The 15,584-nt window shown below is 51.2% G+C and overlaps 1 protein-coding gene and 1 long non-coding RNA gene across 2 annotated transcripts; both read right to left on the minus strand.

Annotated features, from left to right (window-relative positions):
• LOC144372331 (uncharacterized) lies at positions 1-7,805 on the minus strand. Its single transcript, XM_078035711.1, has 7 exons — positions 7,799-7,805; positions 7,631-7,746; positions 7,234-7,464; positions 6,037-6,151; positions 3,637-3,734; positions 2,267-2,381; positions 1-372 (listed from the first exon to the last, which is right to left on the minus strand). Exons 1-7 carry the CDS (start codon positions 7,803-7,805, stop codon positions 167-169), a joined length of 888 nt encoding a protein of 295 aa, XP_077891837.1. The 3' UTR covers positions 1-166.
• Positions 7,806-8,616: 811 nt separating this feature from the next.
• Positions 8,617-11,787, minus strand: LOC144372341 (uncharacterized). Its single transcript, XR_013432356.1, has 3 exons — positions 10,739-11,787; positions 10,297-10,502; positions 8,617-9,222 (listed from the first exon to the last, which is right to left on the minus strand). It is a non-coding gene; the product is annotated as an uncharacterized LOC144372341 (long non-coding RNA).
• Positions 11,788-15,584: the final 3,797 nt, after the last annotated feature.

Raw genomic sequence — 15,584 nt, forward strand, 5'->3', positions numbered from 1 at the left:
TCAGGAAACAAAAACATATATATTTTAAAATAATAATATATTAATGGAAACAACAAATACAGGATAGAGTAACAACTAGGTTACTAAACAAGGTCAAGGACAATGGCAAACTATAGATACAAACTTTGAAGAAAATAATTATCAATGTAAATATTCCTGGGCTGCCTCAGCCCTGCCCAGGCACACAGCAGCAGAATGGTTTTGCAAGCATCCTCAGGAGGGCTGGAGCCTTCTTTGTAGGATGAGAGGGAGGTTGAGGCTGGATCCACTCATCATTATTTTGGGGGAGGCTCCTTTTCCTCAGCACGAAGATGGGTTTTCTGTGAGGGTTCTTTGCGTAAAATACGTTGGCCTGCGCTGGAATCCTCAGCTCTGGAAAGAGAGGGGTATACAAAATAAGGTGGCTCAGGAGGTGCTCTCTGGGACACCCCAACATCTGAGAGCCTGTGCCAGAAAAGGCCAGAGCCACACACCTGAGAGCTCTCCAATTCAGCACCAATACCAACAAGACAGCCTCCACAGTCCTCCCTGAGGAAGAACTAGGCAGAGCACTTCCACAGACCTAATGTCGGTTCCTACCAAAAGCTTTGGACTCCAGAACATCCCAGGTCCTCTTACATCTGCCAAAGTACACCACTAGGGTTTGCATCTGAAATCTCCCACAAAAGGCTCCTGTGCCGAAGATTCAGTCCACACATGAGCCATCTTCATGAGTGGGTTTGGAGGGAAGCATAGGATGGTGAGTGCTCTGGTGTCAACATAAAATTCTCATTCAAGATGAATACACTACTGGGAGGTGGGAGGGACTGGAAGAAAGGTTGAGCGTGGTTGGAGGAAGACCTAAACAGGGGTGCGCCCTGGGCAATAATACCTTGTTCCTGTAGGCTCCACTGAATCCTCATTCTCCAAGTAGAGGTCCTCCTTCTCCATCTTTCTCTCTCTCCCTCTCTCCCAGCCTTGTTCTCTCTCTCCCAGTCTATGCCTGTTTGGCAAGGGCTGAGAAGCTCTCCACTGCCACACACTAGAGTTTTATAGACAGCCTCAGTACACAACCAAAGAGAAAGTTGTGAAAGCCAGAGAAAAGGCCTAGGATTCCTCAAGTATGGCCACAGTGAGGAAAGGCTGACCAGCACAAATACCACATTAGAGCCATGCTTCTGCATTGGTGGAGCCCACCTCCATGTGAACCAGGCTTCTGAGAATGGAGGCCACATTCCAAATGCTGCCCTATTGAGAACAATGGTTCCAAAGGCCAGCAAAGGGAATGCTTCCCTCCAACATGGTGTATGGTCCAGTGGTGCCATGACCCCAAGTGGGAGAATACAACAGCCCGCTTCTCCTTCCTCTGAACACGTGTTTCCTGTCACCCTCCTCTAACCTAGAGCCTGTTCTCCATCCCTTGTGGGTTGGATGTGAAGATCTCTGCTATGAATTTCTAAGGCTACCAAGGCCCCAGACAGACTTCCTCTTCCATTGATTCTACTAACCTAACAGTAGGTTAAGATAGGAGACAAGTGATTCTAGAACTCATAGGGATGGTGGTCTTCAGCATACATAGGCTGGGATAATGGCTGCTGTGGTGTTTGGCTCACAAAAACCAACCAACCAACCAACGAAAAAGTGCTGGCATTATTATCAGATGAGCTTTGTGGCTACGTGCTCAGGAAGCCCTCATCTGACTCTAGTTAGGGATCATAACCTGGCTATTGGGATCACTCCTTGGCAAGTGAACTCAGGTACAGAAGACCATGGAATTTATGCAAAGACAGATGATTCAAGCTGTCTCCCAGGCTGTGTTTTCTTCCCAATTTCATCCTGTTACTGCTTGCTAGAATCCTGGCAATGCTCTGCCAAGGCAGAGGTTTTCTGGTCACACAGAAGGCTTTCAATCCTACTGCTTCAGTCCACAAAATGCCAGTTCCCTCTTTAGCCCATGCATTCCATGTTCCTCTGAAACCACTCCTATCCCAGACCATGAAAGCATACTGCTCCTGGAAAGAGGCTTTCCTCCTCACTCCTCAAAGATGTCAGCTTTGGATGCCTGTTCATGTACAGGGGAGGCACCTGGTGGGGAGCCACAATATCCACTGGGGTATACCATTGGACCTCGAGACCTTCCACCAGCAGAAGTGCAGTTGGCTTTGTGCACGAACCCAACACACCTATTGGAGTGTTCTTGGGGGTCAGAGACTACACTTTGGTGCTAAGAGTTGACCTGAGTCCACATCCTGACCCTTGCTCTCTGCCATCTGATTGTCCCACTTACTCTGACGGTGAGACATGATTTGGCCCAGCTCATAATCCTCCGGCTTCTCCTGAGTACGCAAGTGTAGGTCGAGGGCCCTGCGGATGACGACAGGAGCCCGATCGTGGCAGGTCACCTGGAGCAGCATGGAAGACAGGCCTTCAGGAAATGGGCCTTGAAGTGACTACTCAAGGACAGTGGGCAGGGGCATTCTGGAGGCACCTCCACTCTAAATACAAGGGCAACATCCATGACCCTACTACCTGAGGCTGACCTCCTGCTCATCGCATGGGCTCTTCCCATAGGCTACTAGCCCAATTTTTGTACATAACTTCCTGGACCTGCCATTGCTCTTTGTGCAGCTGCACTTCTCTCCAAGTGAAAGGACCCCACTACCTGCATACAGATGCAATCTCATCCCACAAGTTGAGAGGAATTGGACAATAGCCTCCAAGATCCCAGGTCAGCCTGAGGATGCAGGCGGCATTGGGAATGGCCTAGGCACAAAACCTACAGGCTTTGGTCTGGATTGCCAGAGCCCAAATCAGACCCAGGAACATGACCACACACAGGAGTGCTGAAACATAGCCACGAGAGCTCCTGGCCTCCAGAGGCTCAGTGCTGGCTGGGGTGTAGGAGGGCACCTCATTCGGCAAGGGTGGTCATTGGGTTACCTGGACATTTAGTGTGCTTGTTCCACATCCATACTGACTCTGCAGAGAGACCCTCTCAGCTCCTTGTTCAAGGAACATGCAGAACCTCACACTGCTGTCCTCCTCCGTAGACGTCAGCATCCCATAGAGTGGAACCTGCAATCTAGGTCCTGGCCTGTTCTCATCTGTCACCTATACCTGCCTCTGCCCTTCTGGACTGCGTGCTGCCACCTGACACACAGACTCCCTCAGACATGGTGGTGGACAAGCTTCTGCTCTCCCTCATCTCAGCTCCAGCCCTTCACACTGACCTCTCCCTTCTTGATTCCCCTCTATCCTCCTGATCATCCAGAAGCTCCAAATTCAAGAGGGCATGAGTAGTCCATGGTATTGGACCAGTGTCTGCTCCCCACCCAGGTGTAAGCACCAGGGGACACCCCTGCTCCCAGGCTTACCAGGACCTTCTTAGCCGACTTTGGACTTTGTATTTCTAAGTGGACACGAATTAAGCAGGTGTCTCCCACCTGCTTGTGGGAATGCGGCCTGGAGGACTTGCAGGTTGATTCTGAGAACTGTGGGGGATGGAACATCAGCAAACCCAGAAACAGAAAGCCACCCCAGCCTGTCAGTTGGCTCTATGGGCTTCTAGCACATATGTCCAGGTGCTGAGGCTTCTTATTTCCCCAGGTGGGAGTGGAATGGCAACACAAGTACAGCTTGAATAAGGTAGGTGTTTACCTCCTTTCTCTTGACCTCGCGGCGTTTCCTCACGATGAAATATTTTATTCGCGGGGTCCTAGACTGATACATGGGTGAGTGGTCAGGGGCCTTGATTTCTGCAGAGCAAAGTGGAGAGAATTGTTAGATGGCACTCAAGGATTTTACCACAAAACACACACAACCCCTGAGAGTCTCCGCCAGGGCGAGCCTGCACCAGAATTGAGAGCCCTCCTATCCAGCTAAAGTGCCACCAAAGACTCCCTCAGTGATTCTTCCCTGGAGAAGATGATGTACAGGATTCTAAACCAAAAGAGCACCAGGCAATGGAAACAGCACCTTGGGCCCAGAACTTCTCAGTGCAGGTTGGATCTGCCAAAGGGACACTGCTAGGCTCTGCATCAGGATTGGCAAAGGCTCCTGTGCTTAGGCCTTTCTCCCCAGGGCAGCCATGCTCACACATGGGCATTCAGGGAAGCGTTGGATGGTGGGCGAATTCATCCCCTTGCCCTGGATGAATCCACTCATGGATGAATACGCGGAGGGGAGGTGGTATCCATCAGAGGTGTGTTGGGCATGGACATGGGAGGACTTCAGCAGGGTGGTGCCCTGGAGAACTCTATTGTTTTCTAGGTTCGCTCTCCTTCCCCTTGTTTCTCATCATGAGCTGTCTGCTTGGTACTTTTATTCTGGTTTTTGTTCTACTTCTGGCTCTTCTTTCTGTCCTGCATCTTCTTGTAGTTCTTTCTGGGTCTTTTTCTTGTTCTTACATGGTTCCTTCTTGTTCTTCTTCTTGTGTATCTCCCTCCACCCTTCCTTCTGTTCACTTCCTTCTTTTTCTTCTTCTTCCTCCTGCTCTTCATCGTGTGATCCTCTCCCCACTCAGTTGTGTCCTCTTTCTCCTCCTCCTTCTCCTTATATCTCTGGCAATGGTGGGGCGTCCTGAGGAGTTCAAATCTATCACACTCTTCTGCCCAGATGCAGCCTCTGTTCAGTAGTCCAAGATGAAATCAGTTCTCAATCAATGGCCAGGAGTGAAACCAAGACCAAAGACAAGTGACTTCCTTTCTTTGTCATTGTCACAGTCAGGAAAGACTTCCTAACAGACACCGTATTCTGGATAGGCTTCTACCTATGGAAGTCCGCACCTCATCTGGACCAGGATTGCTAAAATAGATTCCACCTCCATAAAGTTTCCCCAATGAAAACAAGGTTTCCAAAATCTAGGAGAGGGCCAGCATCACTGCCACCCTCCTGCCATAAGGCATAGATGCCATCACACCTAGTGGGTTCCAGGCCCCCCGTAGTCCTCCCTTTTGACGTCTGTTACACACAAACCTCCCCTGGTCTGGAGCCTGCTCTCAACTGATGCTTGGGTTGAAAGTCTGTTTCTGAAATCATCTTCGTAGATTCTCAGTTTGGTAATTCCTTATTGACTGGCTTATTTTTGTACTAGGGATAAAACCAGAGGCAATTAAGCACTGAGACCATTCCCAGGCCTTTTTACTTGGGTACAGGGTCTCCCTAAGTTTCTGAGGTTGTTTGGAAATCCCCATCCTCCTGCACTGCCTCCCAAGTCCCTGAGATTCGCAGACACTGCCCCTTGCCCAGCTCCTTGCACCTCAGTCTTCCTCATGTGTGAGACAGAGCCAACCCAAATGAGGTGGTGTGGGAAAATTGGAAAACTCACTTACGTGCCCTACAGATGGTGGGTTCTACTGTGGACAGGCTGGGATGGTGGAGGCTAGGAGTGTCTGGCTCACAAGAAAGGAAAGAGCACTGGCATTGTGGACAGCTCAGCATTGTGGCCTCTGTTCTTCAGATGCCCTTCTTTGTTGCTGGAAGGAATAATAACCTGGCCATTCTGATATCTTCAGGAGATGGGCACCCAGGCACAGAGGACTTGGAATTGTTCCCAAAAGAACCCAAACAGGCTGTCCCCTAGCCTTGACTTCCTCTTCACTGAGTCCTGTTCCCAGTTGCTGCAATCCTGACATTCCTGTGAGTAGGCAGGACTTCTCATATCCTGGCCATGGATTGGGACCTGTGCTGCTTCTGTCCATAGCAATGCTGATCCAATCAGGACCCATGTTCTCCTCCTCTTCATTTGAAGGCATCCTTATCAGTGAGCCATAAACCAAACTGATGATGGATTGAGCCTCTCTCTGCCTTGCCCTCATGGATATTAGCTTCACATTGCCAGACCAGGTCCAGGGGAGAACACATTTAGGGAGGTTCAACAGCCCCCTTGGGCCTCATTGAGCACCTCCACATTGGACACGCCCATCACTGCACTTGGTCTCCTGCACCAGGCCCACCACACTTTGGTATTTTGTGGCCAAGGCCCACTTTCTCTTGGCTGTGAGTTATCCTGAGCCCACTGTGGATCATGTCTCCCCACTGTCTGATTGTCCTACTTACTCTCATGCAGAGGAATCATTCTCAGCATCTCAAAGTTGTCCACATCCTCATGCTGCAACAAATTTTGGTCCAAGGCCCTGCGGATGAGGCTCTTCACTGTATCCACACTGGTCACCTGGATCAGGGTGGAATAAATGTCATCAGAGAATGGCTTTTAGAGGAGCTACCCAGAAGACTGTGGTCAAACATTCAGGAGAAATCTCAGCTACATATACAAGGGCACAATCTTGTTATCCTGCTACCTGAGTGTAGCCTCCATATAACCCCTGGGTTCTTGCAACGTGCTACTAGAACAATCTTGGTACAAATATCTGCCTGTACCTGCCATCTCCCCTCCCCCTGGGGAGCCACATTCCACTCAGGTCAAAGGACCAAACTGCCTATGCACAGACATACTCTCATCTCACTGAGACGAGAGCAATGGGCCAGGGATCTGTGCACCAAGTGTGCTCTGGGGTGCAGGCTGCCTTTGTGCGTGGAAGAGGCAGACGCACTGAAAATTTTGGTCCTGACTGCCACTACACAAAATAGACTCAGATACAAGAGTGTGTACTTGAGTGCTTCATGATAGCCTTGAGAGGCCCTGGCCTCTGGAAGCTCGGTGGGGGTCTGGTTGTAATGATGTACTTGACTCAGCACTGGCAGTCACTGAACGTGTCTTCTCTGCAGCTGGACACCTGCAGCATTAGCGTGTCTACTGCACATCCATAGAAATTCTGCCAAGAACCCCTTTAGCTCCGCATTTACATACATGCAAAGGCTAACATTCCGAAGCTTTGGCATGACCCCCCAGGTGATCCCGACCCCAAATTCCCACACCTAGTCATGCTAAGGAGGTTCTCTTCCCTGCTACAAGGAACACATCCCCTCCTACACATGTGACAAGTCACTGCCACCTCCTCTGCTCCAACCTCACTCATTGAGAATACCAAGTTCTAGGCACTGCAGCCTGCACCCTGGACATATCTCTGACTTCATCTGTCCACAGAACTTCCGTCTGCACTTCTGGCCTGCAAAACCCACACTACAACACCCACTCACCACTGGAGCTGGGCATGCTGATGCTCTCCCTCCTCAGGTCAAGCCCTTAAGATGGACCTCTCTCTTCTTTATTTCCCACCACAGCCCCGGGGTTGGCTGTGTCTCCTGCCTTCCACTGTGTGGACACCCAGGAGGCAGCCCTACTGTCGGGCTTACCAGGATGCGCTTTGCCTCTCTCTCGCTCTGTCCCTCTAGGAGGATATAAATAAAGCGGTTGTCTTCCACCTGCTCACTGGAGTGAAGCAGTGAGGAGCTGCTACTGGTGACTTTTCTCATGCAGCACTCATTGCTTTGGGTGGCCTGGGGCAATGATCCTGCAGCCACTGCAGAGCTGCTGCTCACAGCTGCTGGGGTCCTGGATGCCACTGCCACAGAAGGCTCCAAGAACTGTGGGGGATGACAACATCAGCAAAGCCCAGCACCTGCACCCCACCCAGCCTGGCAGTTGGCTCTGTGGGCATTCTACAACATCCATCCAGAACCTGAGGTTCTTGTCCCCTTGGAGGATGTGGAGTGGCACCAGGAGTAAAGAGTGAAGAAGGTGACTGTTTACCTCCTTTGGCTTGACCTTCAACGACTTGCTGGCATCTGTTTCCCGAAGAAGAAAGTCATAATGCACTCCTCCAATCAGGCCGTAATATACTTTCGCATCAGCAGGGATCCTCAGCTCTGGAGAGGCAGGGGCAGAGGCATGGTAGGTGACACTCAAAAAATACACTACCCAACATCCCCCACAACTGAGAGCCTCTGCCAGCTCAGGTCTCACACACAGACCTGAGAGCCCCCGAATCCAGCTACTGTTCCACCAAAGACTCCCCACTGATTCCTCCCTGAGGACCCTCTATGCACAGGAGGTCCAGTACAGGAACACCTTTCAAGGAAATAGCCCCTTGTACCCCAGACTCTCTTAGTTCACGTTGGACCCAACAAAGAGAAACAGCTAGACTTTGTATCTGGATTGGTCACCAAAGACTCATGTGTTGAAGGTTTTCTCCCCACTGCAGCAATGATCACAGGTGGGTTTGGGGAAAAGCATTTGATGGTGGGTGCCTCCACCTTGCCAGTGGATTCATACACTCATACAGGGCTACACTAATTGGAGGGGTATGGTTTGGAGGTGTGTTGAGCATGGGTGGAGGATGTCCACAGCAGGGCTGTGCCATCCAGAGCAATATATTTCTCTTGAATTCCCCACTACTGCATTTCCTGCTCATGAGTATAATTCTCATTCACATTTTTAATCAATGTATTGTTATACTTCTTGTTCACCTTGTGTTTCTCCTTCTTGTTCTTGTTCTTCTTCATCTTCTCCTCATGCTTCTTCTTATAGTCATCTTGAACTTCTTATTCATGGTCTTCTCCTTCAACTTATTTTCATTTTTCTACTCCTCCTTCTCCTCCTCCTCCTCCTCCTCCTCCTCCTCCTCCTCCTCCTCCTCCTCCTTCTCCTTCTTCTTCTTCTTTCTCTCTCTCTCTCTCTCTCTCTCTCTCTCTCTCTCTCTCTCTCTCCCTCCCTCCCTCTCTCCCTCCCTCCCTCCCTCTCTCTCTCCAAGAACAGTCTACAAGCTGTGAAGGGTTCTATTCTACTACACACTTCTCTCTAGAAATGGCCTCTGGTCCTAAGTGGACTCAGTTTGCAATGAATAAAAAGATTGGAAGCCAGAAATGATTCTTCATTGAACTGCTTTTCTCATGTACTCATCTAGGTCAGGAAAGGCTGCCAAAGTAGGCACCCTGTGGTTGTCTGTCTTCTTTGACACAAGACAAAGAAGCCTCTCTTCTTGGCCCTTTGTGGATAATAGCTTTGCAATGCCTCCTCAGGCCAAGGAAAGAACACGATAGGCAGGTCCACAGCCCCTGGGTAACATGAAGAACCTGCAGATTTATGCCCCATCATTACACTTTGTTTTGTGCACAAGTCCCACCATACTCTTCCTGGGCATTGGGCCAACGCACACTGTGTTTTGTCTCCCAGTTATCGTGAGCCCACTGTGACTCACTGCTCCCTACCCTCTGATGGTTCCACTTACTCTGATGGTTCCAGACAATATGCAGAAGCTCATAGTTTTTTGGATCCTTCTGCTGGAGCAAGTGTACATCTAAGGCCTTGCGGATTACGACTGGAGTCCTGTCCTGGGAGGTCACCTGAGCAGGGTTGGAGAAAGCTCATCAGAGAGGGAATTTGGGAGTAGCTACCCAGAGGACAGTGCTCGAGGACAATCAGAGACAAGAGAGCTCTCAACACAAGGGCAGCATCTTGATACCCTGCTACCTGAGGCCTTCATGTGATCATGTGGGGTCTTCCTATGAGCCTCTAGTCCAATCTTGGTACAAGAGTTTGCTTCAACCTGCTATGCCCTACAGGGACAAGGGAATAAGGACCAAAAGGCACACTCTAGTCCCCACAGATGGGAGGAATGGTCCAGTGGACTTCCATATCCCTGCTCTGGTCTGGGATGCAGCTGCATTTTTGTGTGGACCAGGCACAAACCCTAGGTGCTTTGGTCTTGACAGCCAGGGCACAACACACACTAGGACTCTTTAATGATAGGCATGGAAGCTGCTGGGCTCGAGAGTGTCAGTGCTTGCTGGGGTGTCAGGAGGTTTGGACCCAGCAGGTGCAGTGGTTCAACATGGCTCCCCTGGAGGTGGTCACCAGAGTCTCATGATGGATACTCCACACCCAGGAAGATCCTGCAGAGAGAGCCGCTAAATCTCTATTCACATACATGCAAACTAGGACACTAATGGGCCCCTCCAAGGCCCCCAGTTGTCTGTGACCCACACCTACCCACCCTAATCATTCTACAATGGCTCCCTTCCCTTCAACCAACAACATATCCCCTCCCACACACAAGAAAATGACTGCCAACTCCTCTGCTTCAATATACTCCTCCTCAATACCACGGTTCAATATACTCCTCCTCAATACCAAGGTCAGTAGAGGATGGCCTGTACCCTCGATATTTCTCTGACCTCCTCTGAACCCAGCACTCACTCCTGCACTTCTGACCTGCACACCCCCAAACACGCAGGCCCACTCGCACCCAGACCTGGCATGCTGCTGCTCTCCCGCCTCTCTCTTCCTCACTTTCTGCTCTCCTTCCTGACCTTCCAGAAGCTCCAGTTCAAGAACACAGGCCTAGTCCAAAGAGTTTGCTGTGGACTCGGTCTTCCCCACTGTGGGCTCCCAGGAGACTCCCCTGCTCGAAGACTCACCAGGATGCTCCTATACTGTGTTGTCCTTTCATTTTCCAGGTAGATGCGAATGACGCACCTGCCTCTCATCGGATTGGTATATTTGGGCCGTGGGGAGTACTGAGTGGAGACCCCTGATGTCCTGGACTCCGGCTCTGCCCCTTCCCTGGGAGAAGGCTCTGGCTCTGGGGTTGGCTGAGGAGCCGTGACAGGAACTGAGCTTGTAGCTAGAGGAGAAAAGATGCCAACATGACTGCCTTGCCCTGACCTTCGCACAGACAGACAATACCCCTTCTGCCAGGAAGAACTCAGGCCCTTAGCCCACACAGGACCTCTTTGCAAACTAGGGTCACTTCCTGAATGGACAAAGGCTTATCCTAATTTCCAACCCAACACCAGGCATACAGACTCCCTGCAGTGGAACAACAGTCAGACCTTTCCTCATATACCCTTAGGTACTCACCACAGTCCACCTGGCTCTCAGGCTCTGCCTGGCTTGATATGCCATCTTCAATTGGGGCCAGGAGGTGGTGTGCTTGGTGCTCCAGGTTAAAGCCACTCAGGAGGAGCCACACATATGGCAGCAGCTGCTGCAGACTCAGAGAGCCTGGAGGCTGATGGGAAGCCTCGGTGTGGAAGTTCACCCAGGTCCCCAGGAAAGAAGATGAGGCACTGTGGGGAGGCAGGTGTGGAGTCAGCGAAACCCTGGCCTTGCCTTCGCCATGGCCTCCAGAGCAAACCTCTGACCCTACCCTCCTGAACCGTCCCTGGTTCTGAACACACCAGTCCACCTCAGGAAAGACACAGTGGCTGTACAGGCAGGGACAGGACAGGTCGCTAGGCAAAGAACCTTCAATGAAGGAGCGTTAGATTCATGGTATGACCAGCTCTCCCCTCCTCTGGGCAGGCCCGACACTCTTCTTCCTCTTGGCTACCTGCTCTCCAACCTGGAATGCACCTTCCGGGAGTGTCTGTCCTCCTGCCCACTCTTCTCAGGGCTCAAGAGACACCTCCTCCCCTGGCGAGGGCTGCAATGCTACCTCATTCTCTGTGAGCTCTCACTGAGTCCCCCTGAGTAGCGGTGGACCTCTCTTTTCCCATGAGTGCAGACCACATCTCTGTGGCCCTGAGGGAGGACAGGGAGGTGTAGAGTAGGGGATCCATTATCCCAGGGCCTTCCCCAGAGGACCATGACTACCTACAACTCCCTGCCTTACCCCTCCTACTGTTGAAGCCCCACACCTTACACTGCAGGCAGAAAACTGAATTGGGGAGAGCAGTCTTTCCTCAGCCTTCCCAAGTCAAATCACCTTGCAGGTCCCTACTCTAGAAACAGGAGCCCACCCTCTTGACCCCAAGCCCATTCCATGTTGAAGTTGGTCCAAGGGTCCACCATAGTCACTGAAGAGGACAACGTGCAGTTATGCCCCATGGAGTCAGGGATGCAGTCACATGTAGGATATGTACTCATGGCACCTGCGGTTTGAGGCTGACCCCCATGAAAAGGGACACAATGGCAGTCATTTGCACCCCGTTTTTCACTGAATTATGAAACGTGACTGGAAACGTGTCTTCACACAGTGGGTGCTTTCTCCATGTTCATCAGTGAATGAGCCCAAACTGCTGATTCCCACATATCTCTGGGTGTGGGAGCTGCCATGTCCAAAGCCCCTGTCCAGCTATGTCCCAGCTAGGATGCTCTGTCCCACTATGGAAACTAACATGTCTTTATTAACCCAAAAGTGCTTTTCCAAGGCCCGAGTTTTGAGACGCCTCTGGCACAGATCTACGTTCTTCACAAAGCCAACATCACACCAGAAAGACCATCTGGCCTTGCTGAGTCCACCTGGGAATGAGCTCAGTGCACACCATTGAGCTGTGGTGCCCAGTGTGTGGGGACTGCTCCACGGACCTCTGTGGATCAGCTGGAGTCAGAATGGTTTCTCTGCCTGAGAGGGGAAGTTCACTCCCCTTGCAAGGCTGTGGCAGGCACCTCCAGGACTCGTCCCATTCGGGGCTGACATTCCACTATGAGTGTGGTCCTCTATCTCGCTAGGTATCACAAACCTTTGGGTCCCTGAGAGGTACATGGCAGCCCCAAGACCCAGGCATGAGGGGGCTACACACTTGGGCTTGGTGGTCTGGTGCTTACCTTGGGAACAAGAGATCCAGCACCTGCTGGGTGGGGATGAAATCCCAGGAGATTAACCCCATGTTGCTGCTGAAATGTAGGTTTCTCCCACAAATGACAGGCAGGAGCTCATTCCTAAGCTGGTCCTGCCTGTAAGGTTCAAGGCTCTGTACCCTGAAGGGCTCCTCCGTGTTCTCATCATTTTCACCCTGGGTTGGGACCAAGAATGGTGGGTTCAAAATGGAAATGGTGACAAACAGAAAAATGACTTGTGCCAATACACTAGAGTCAAAGCACAATGGGACAGTTCCCATCAGTACAAACACACACACACACACACACACACACACACACATACAGAGTCAGAATAGGAGTCCTGGGCCATTCATCAGGGATTAGACTAGAGGGCCTGCTGGGCTCACCTGCCCTGTGCTACTTACAGTTACTCTTGAGCTCCTCTGCGACAATCTCCAGAGGCTCTGGCGTCTAAGATGAAGCCTCACCCAGTGCATCCACAAAAGGGCTAGTTGGCCCCCCTGAGATTCCTGGGAGCCTGAGGCTCGGCATTGTTTGCAACCACAGGAGAACATCCTTCTCACTCCAGTTTCTCCAACCAAATGAGCTCGGATGGCTTGGTCAGTGAAGTGGGTGCCTGGATACCAGGGTTCCATGTTCTGTTTGATCCATTGTCAAGGCAATGATGTCATTTCCTGTGTCCATACCTGAGCCTCTTTTCACATAAGACCACTTTCAAAAGCCCTATGGGCTGCTGATTTCTCCTCCATGCCTACCCATCTCAGGTGCGCAGGTGTTCACCAACAACTACCCAAACATCCCCACCAAAATCTGCCCTGCTTGGTGCCACTAGAGTTCCAGCTTGGAGCCTTCAAAAATGCATTCACAACTAGTCCTTCCCTCTCAGCAGCTTTTGGACCCTGGTCCCATTAATGTGCAACTCATGCTGTGCCCAGTCTTTTCTGGAAAGTAGGGTAGCATCTAATCTCTAGGGTTTATTGTGTCTATTGGCCCATAACACCCTCTATTCTCTCTGAAACCAGAGATGGGACTCACAGGTGGCTAAAGCACAAATGTAGAGATGGGACAATCACAAGAAGGGCAGAGACAAGAATGCACCCCAACTCAATCAGGCCTGTGTCCCACACAGGAATGTGGCCAATGTCCGTCCCATCGTGGCTGCAGTTCCCTCTCTACACCATGGCAAGTTGGAGGGGACTGAGATGCAGAGGCTGCTCCCCTCTGCCATACAACTTCCCAAGGCTTCTCCTAAGATTTCAAAAGGGCCAAGTGTGTCTAGTGTTGGGGTCTCACAGAGACTCCGAGTTACCACAGCATCCTGCTGCCCAGAACCGGTTCACCCCTCACCTCAAGGGGGCTCAGCCTCTGGATTCATGGGAATTGAAGTAGGTACAGGTGATGGGATATCACCTCCAAGACTGAGTTATGCCAAGTCCATGACCCCTGTCTGCATCCCTGTCTCCAGCACCACTCCCCTCTCTCTCTTTCCTCCTCAGAGCAAACAAATCCATTTAGCAAGTGTGTCCTGTGATAAAGACATGACGGTCACCCATCCTCTCATTACAAAAACACTGAGGCTCAGCCAACATGGATCCTACCAGGAACACAGGCATAAACTCAGAGTCCGATCCTCCCAGCCGAGCCTCAGTGGAGCCTGGACTCCCAGCCTCCTGAGTCAAGGAAACAGAGGTGCCTAGCCAAGCCACCTTGGATGCAGCCGCACAAAAACTGAACTCATCAATGCCCCTTGCTCTCAGTTTTGAGTAAGAGGGGAGGTGGTGTTTCACAACCCTGGACATCAAGTGCAGTCTCCAGGCTTTGGGGTGTACCCTGACCTCTCTATCTGCCCAAGCCCTCCAACTCACACTGGCCTTTTACCCAACCTCCTCCTAGGGCCAAACTCAATCCTGCCTCTCAATTTCTGCTGCCTTCGCCAACACACTGCTCCCCAAAATGAGCAGGGCTGGCTCTCTGTTATCATGCTGGTGCCAGCAGCAATGCCACCCCACTGACATAATTCTGAGTCCCAACCTAGGCACTCCAGCTGTCTTTGCCACACCTGGCCTGTTTGGGCTCTGGCTCTTGCTCTTTTCTTTCATGTGCATGTGTTTTGAGGTTTTGAGTTTCTCCCACTGCAGAACTGCAGCTGTGGCAGGGTAGAGCTCATGAGGGTGACATTCTGAGACACATCCAATTCCATCAGGACTGTTAACTGGGGTGATGCTGGAACACAGTGATGAGTGAACACATGGGAGGTGGTTGGACCCACCTTGCCTCTGAGTGGCTTCCTTTCAGGACAGGAATGTAGGGATGGGAGCCCCTGGCGTGGGATGCTTTGCACAAGGCGTGACCATGGGCTCTCTTTCCTGGCAAAAATGGCTCCAATCAGCATGGAGAGCACTGTCATTCCTGGTGGCTAACAACAGCCCTGGACCCCAGAAAGGAACCCACACTCAAGATTAACGTCCGAGTGTGCGTGTCCTCGAAAAAATGAGGTCTCCTGATCCCAGGTGCAAAGGGGTAAGTCCTCTAACTCCAGGGGCCATGAAGGGACATCTGAGTTTCCCTTGTCCTTCTTTCCCTCTCTGAACCCATGGTGTCCTCACACTAACCACAGTTAGGACCCTGGCCTCATTCCCCAGTTGGGATCATTAGACTCCATAAAGGACAGTCTCTAAGATGCTCAGTAAACCACCACCCTCTGCACAACCCATAACCCTATTCACCCAAGAGGCAAGAGGATTTCTATTCAGGAAAACCAGGAAAGGGAGAGCCTTTCTCAAGGACACAAGGACATTAGTGAGTGAGGGAGTGATTAATGGATGGAGAACTATTTCCACCACCAACTTCCAGGAGCATATATGGCCCTTTGGGCACAGGTACGGACCCTTTTTTTCCAATCAAGTTTTTCAGAGAAGTGAGGCTGCCTTCTAGATGGCACCTCCACACTAAGGGGGTCTCCTACTTCTTCCACATGTATATATTGCAACGGGCCTCCCACTGTGCATCTGAGAACACTCTGTGGGCATCTGTAGCCTTTCAAGACCCCAGAAACCATGCGGGCACCCCAGCACCAGCAGAGCATTTGTGCACATCACAACAATCACCCCGGGTGAGAACTCTCCATTCCACTCTGTACTAT

This window comes from Ictidomys tridecemlineatus, assembly GCF_052094955.1.
Source record: "Ictidomys tridecemlineatus isolate mIctTri1 chromosome 12 unlocalized genomic scaffold, mIctTri1.hap1 SUPER_12_unloc_5, whole genome shotgun sequence".
Lineage (NCBI taxonomy): Eukaryota > Metazoa > Chordata > Mammalia > Rodentia > Sciuridae > Ictidomys > Ictidomys tridecemlineatus.

Bases quoted from the DNA above. Each gene is read 5' to 3' on its own strand.
- LOC144372331 (XM_078035711.1), bottom strand. The intron at 7,465-7,630 runs GTAAACAGTCAC...CATCCCCCACAG, and splicing joins TGAAGGTCAAGCCAAAGGAG to TTCTTGGAGCCTTCTGTGGC. The intron at 373-2,266 runs GTAAGTGGGACA...CTCTCTTTCCAG, and splicing joins AATCATGTCTCACCGTCAGA to AGCTGAGGATTCCAGCGCAG.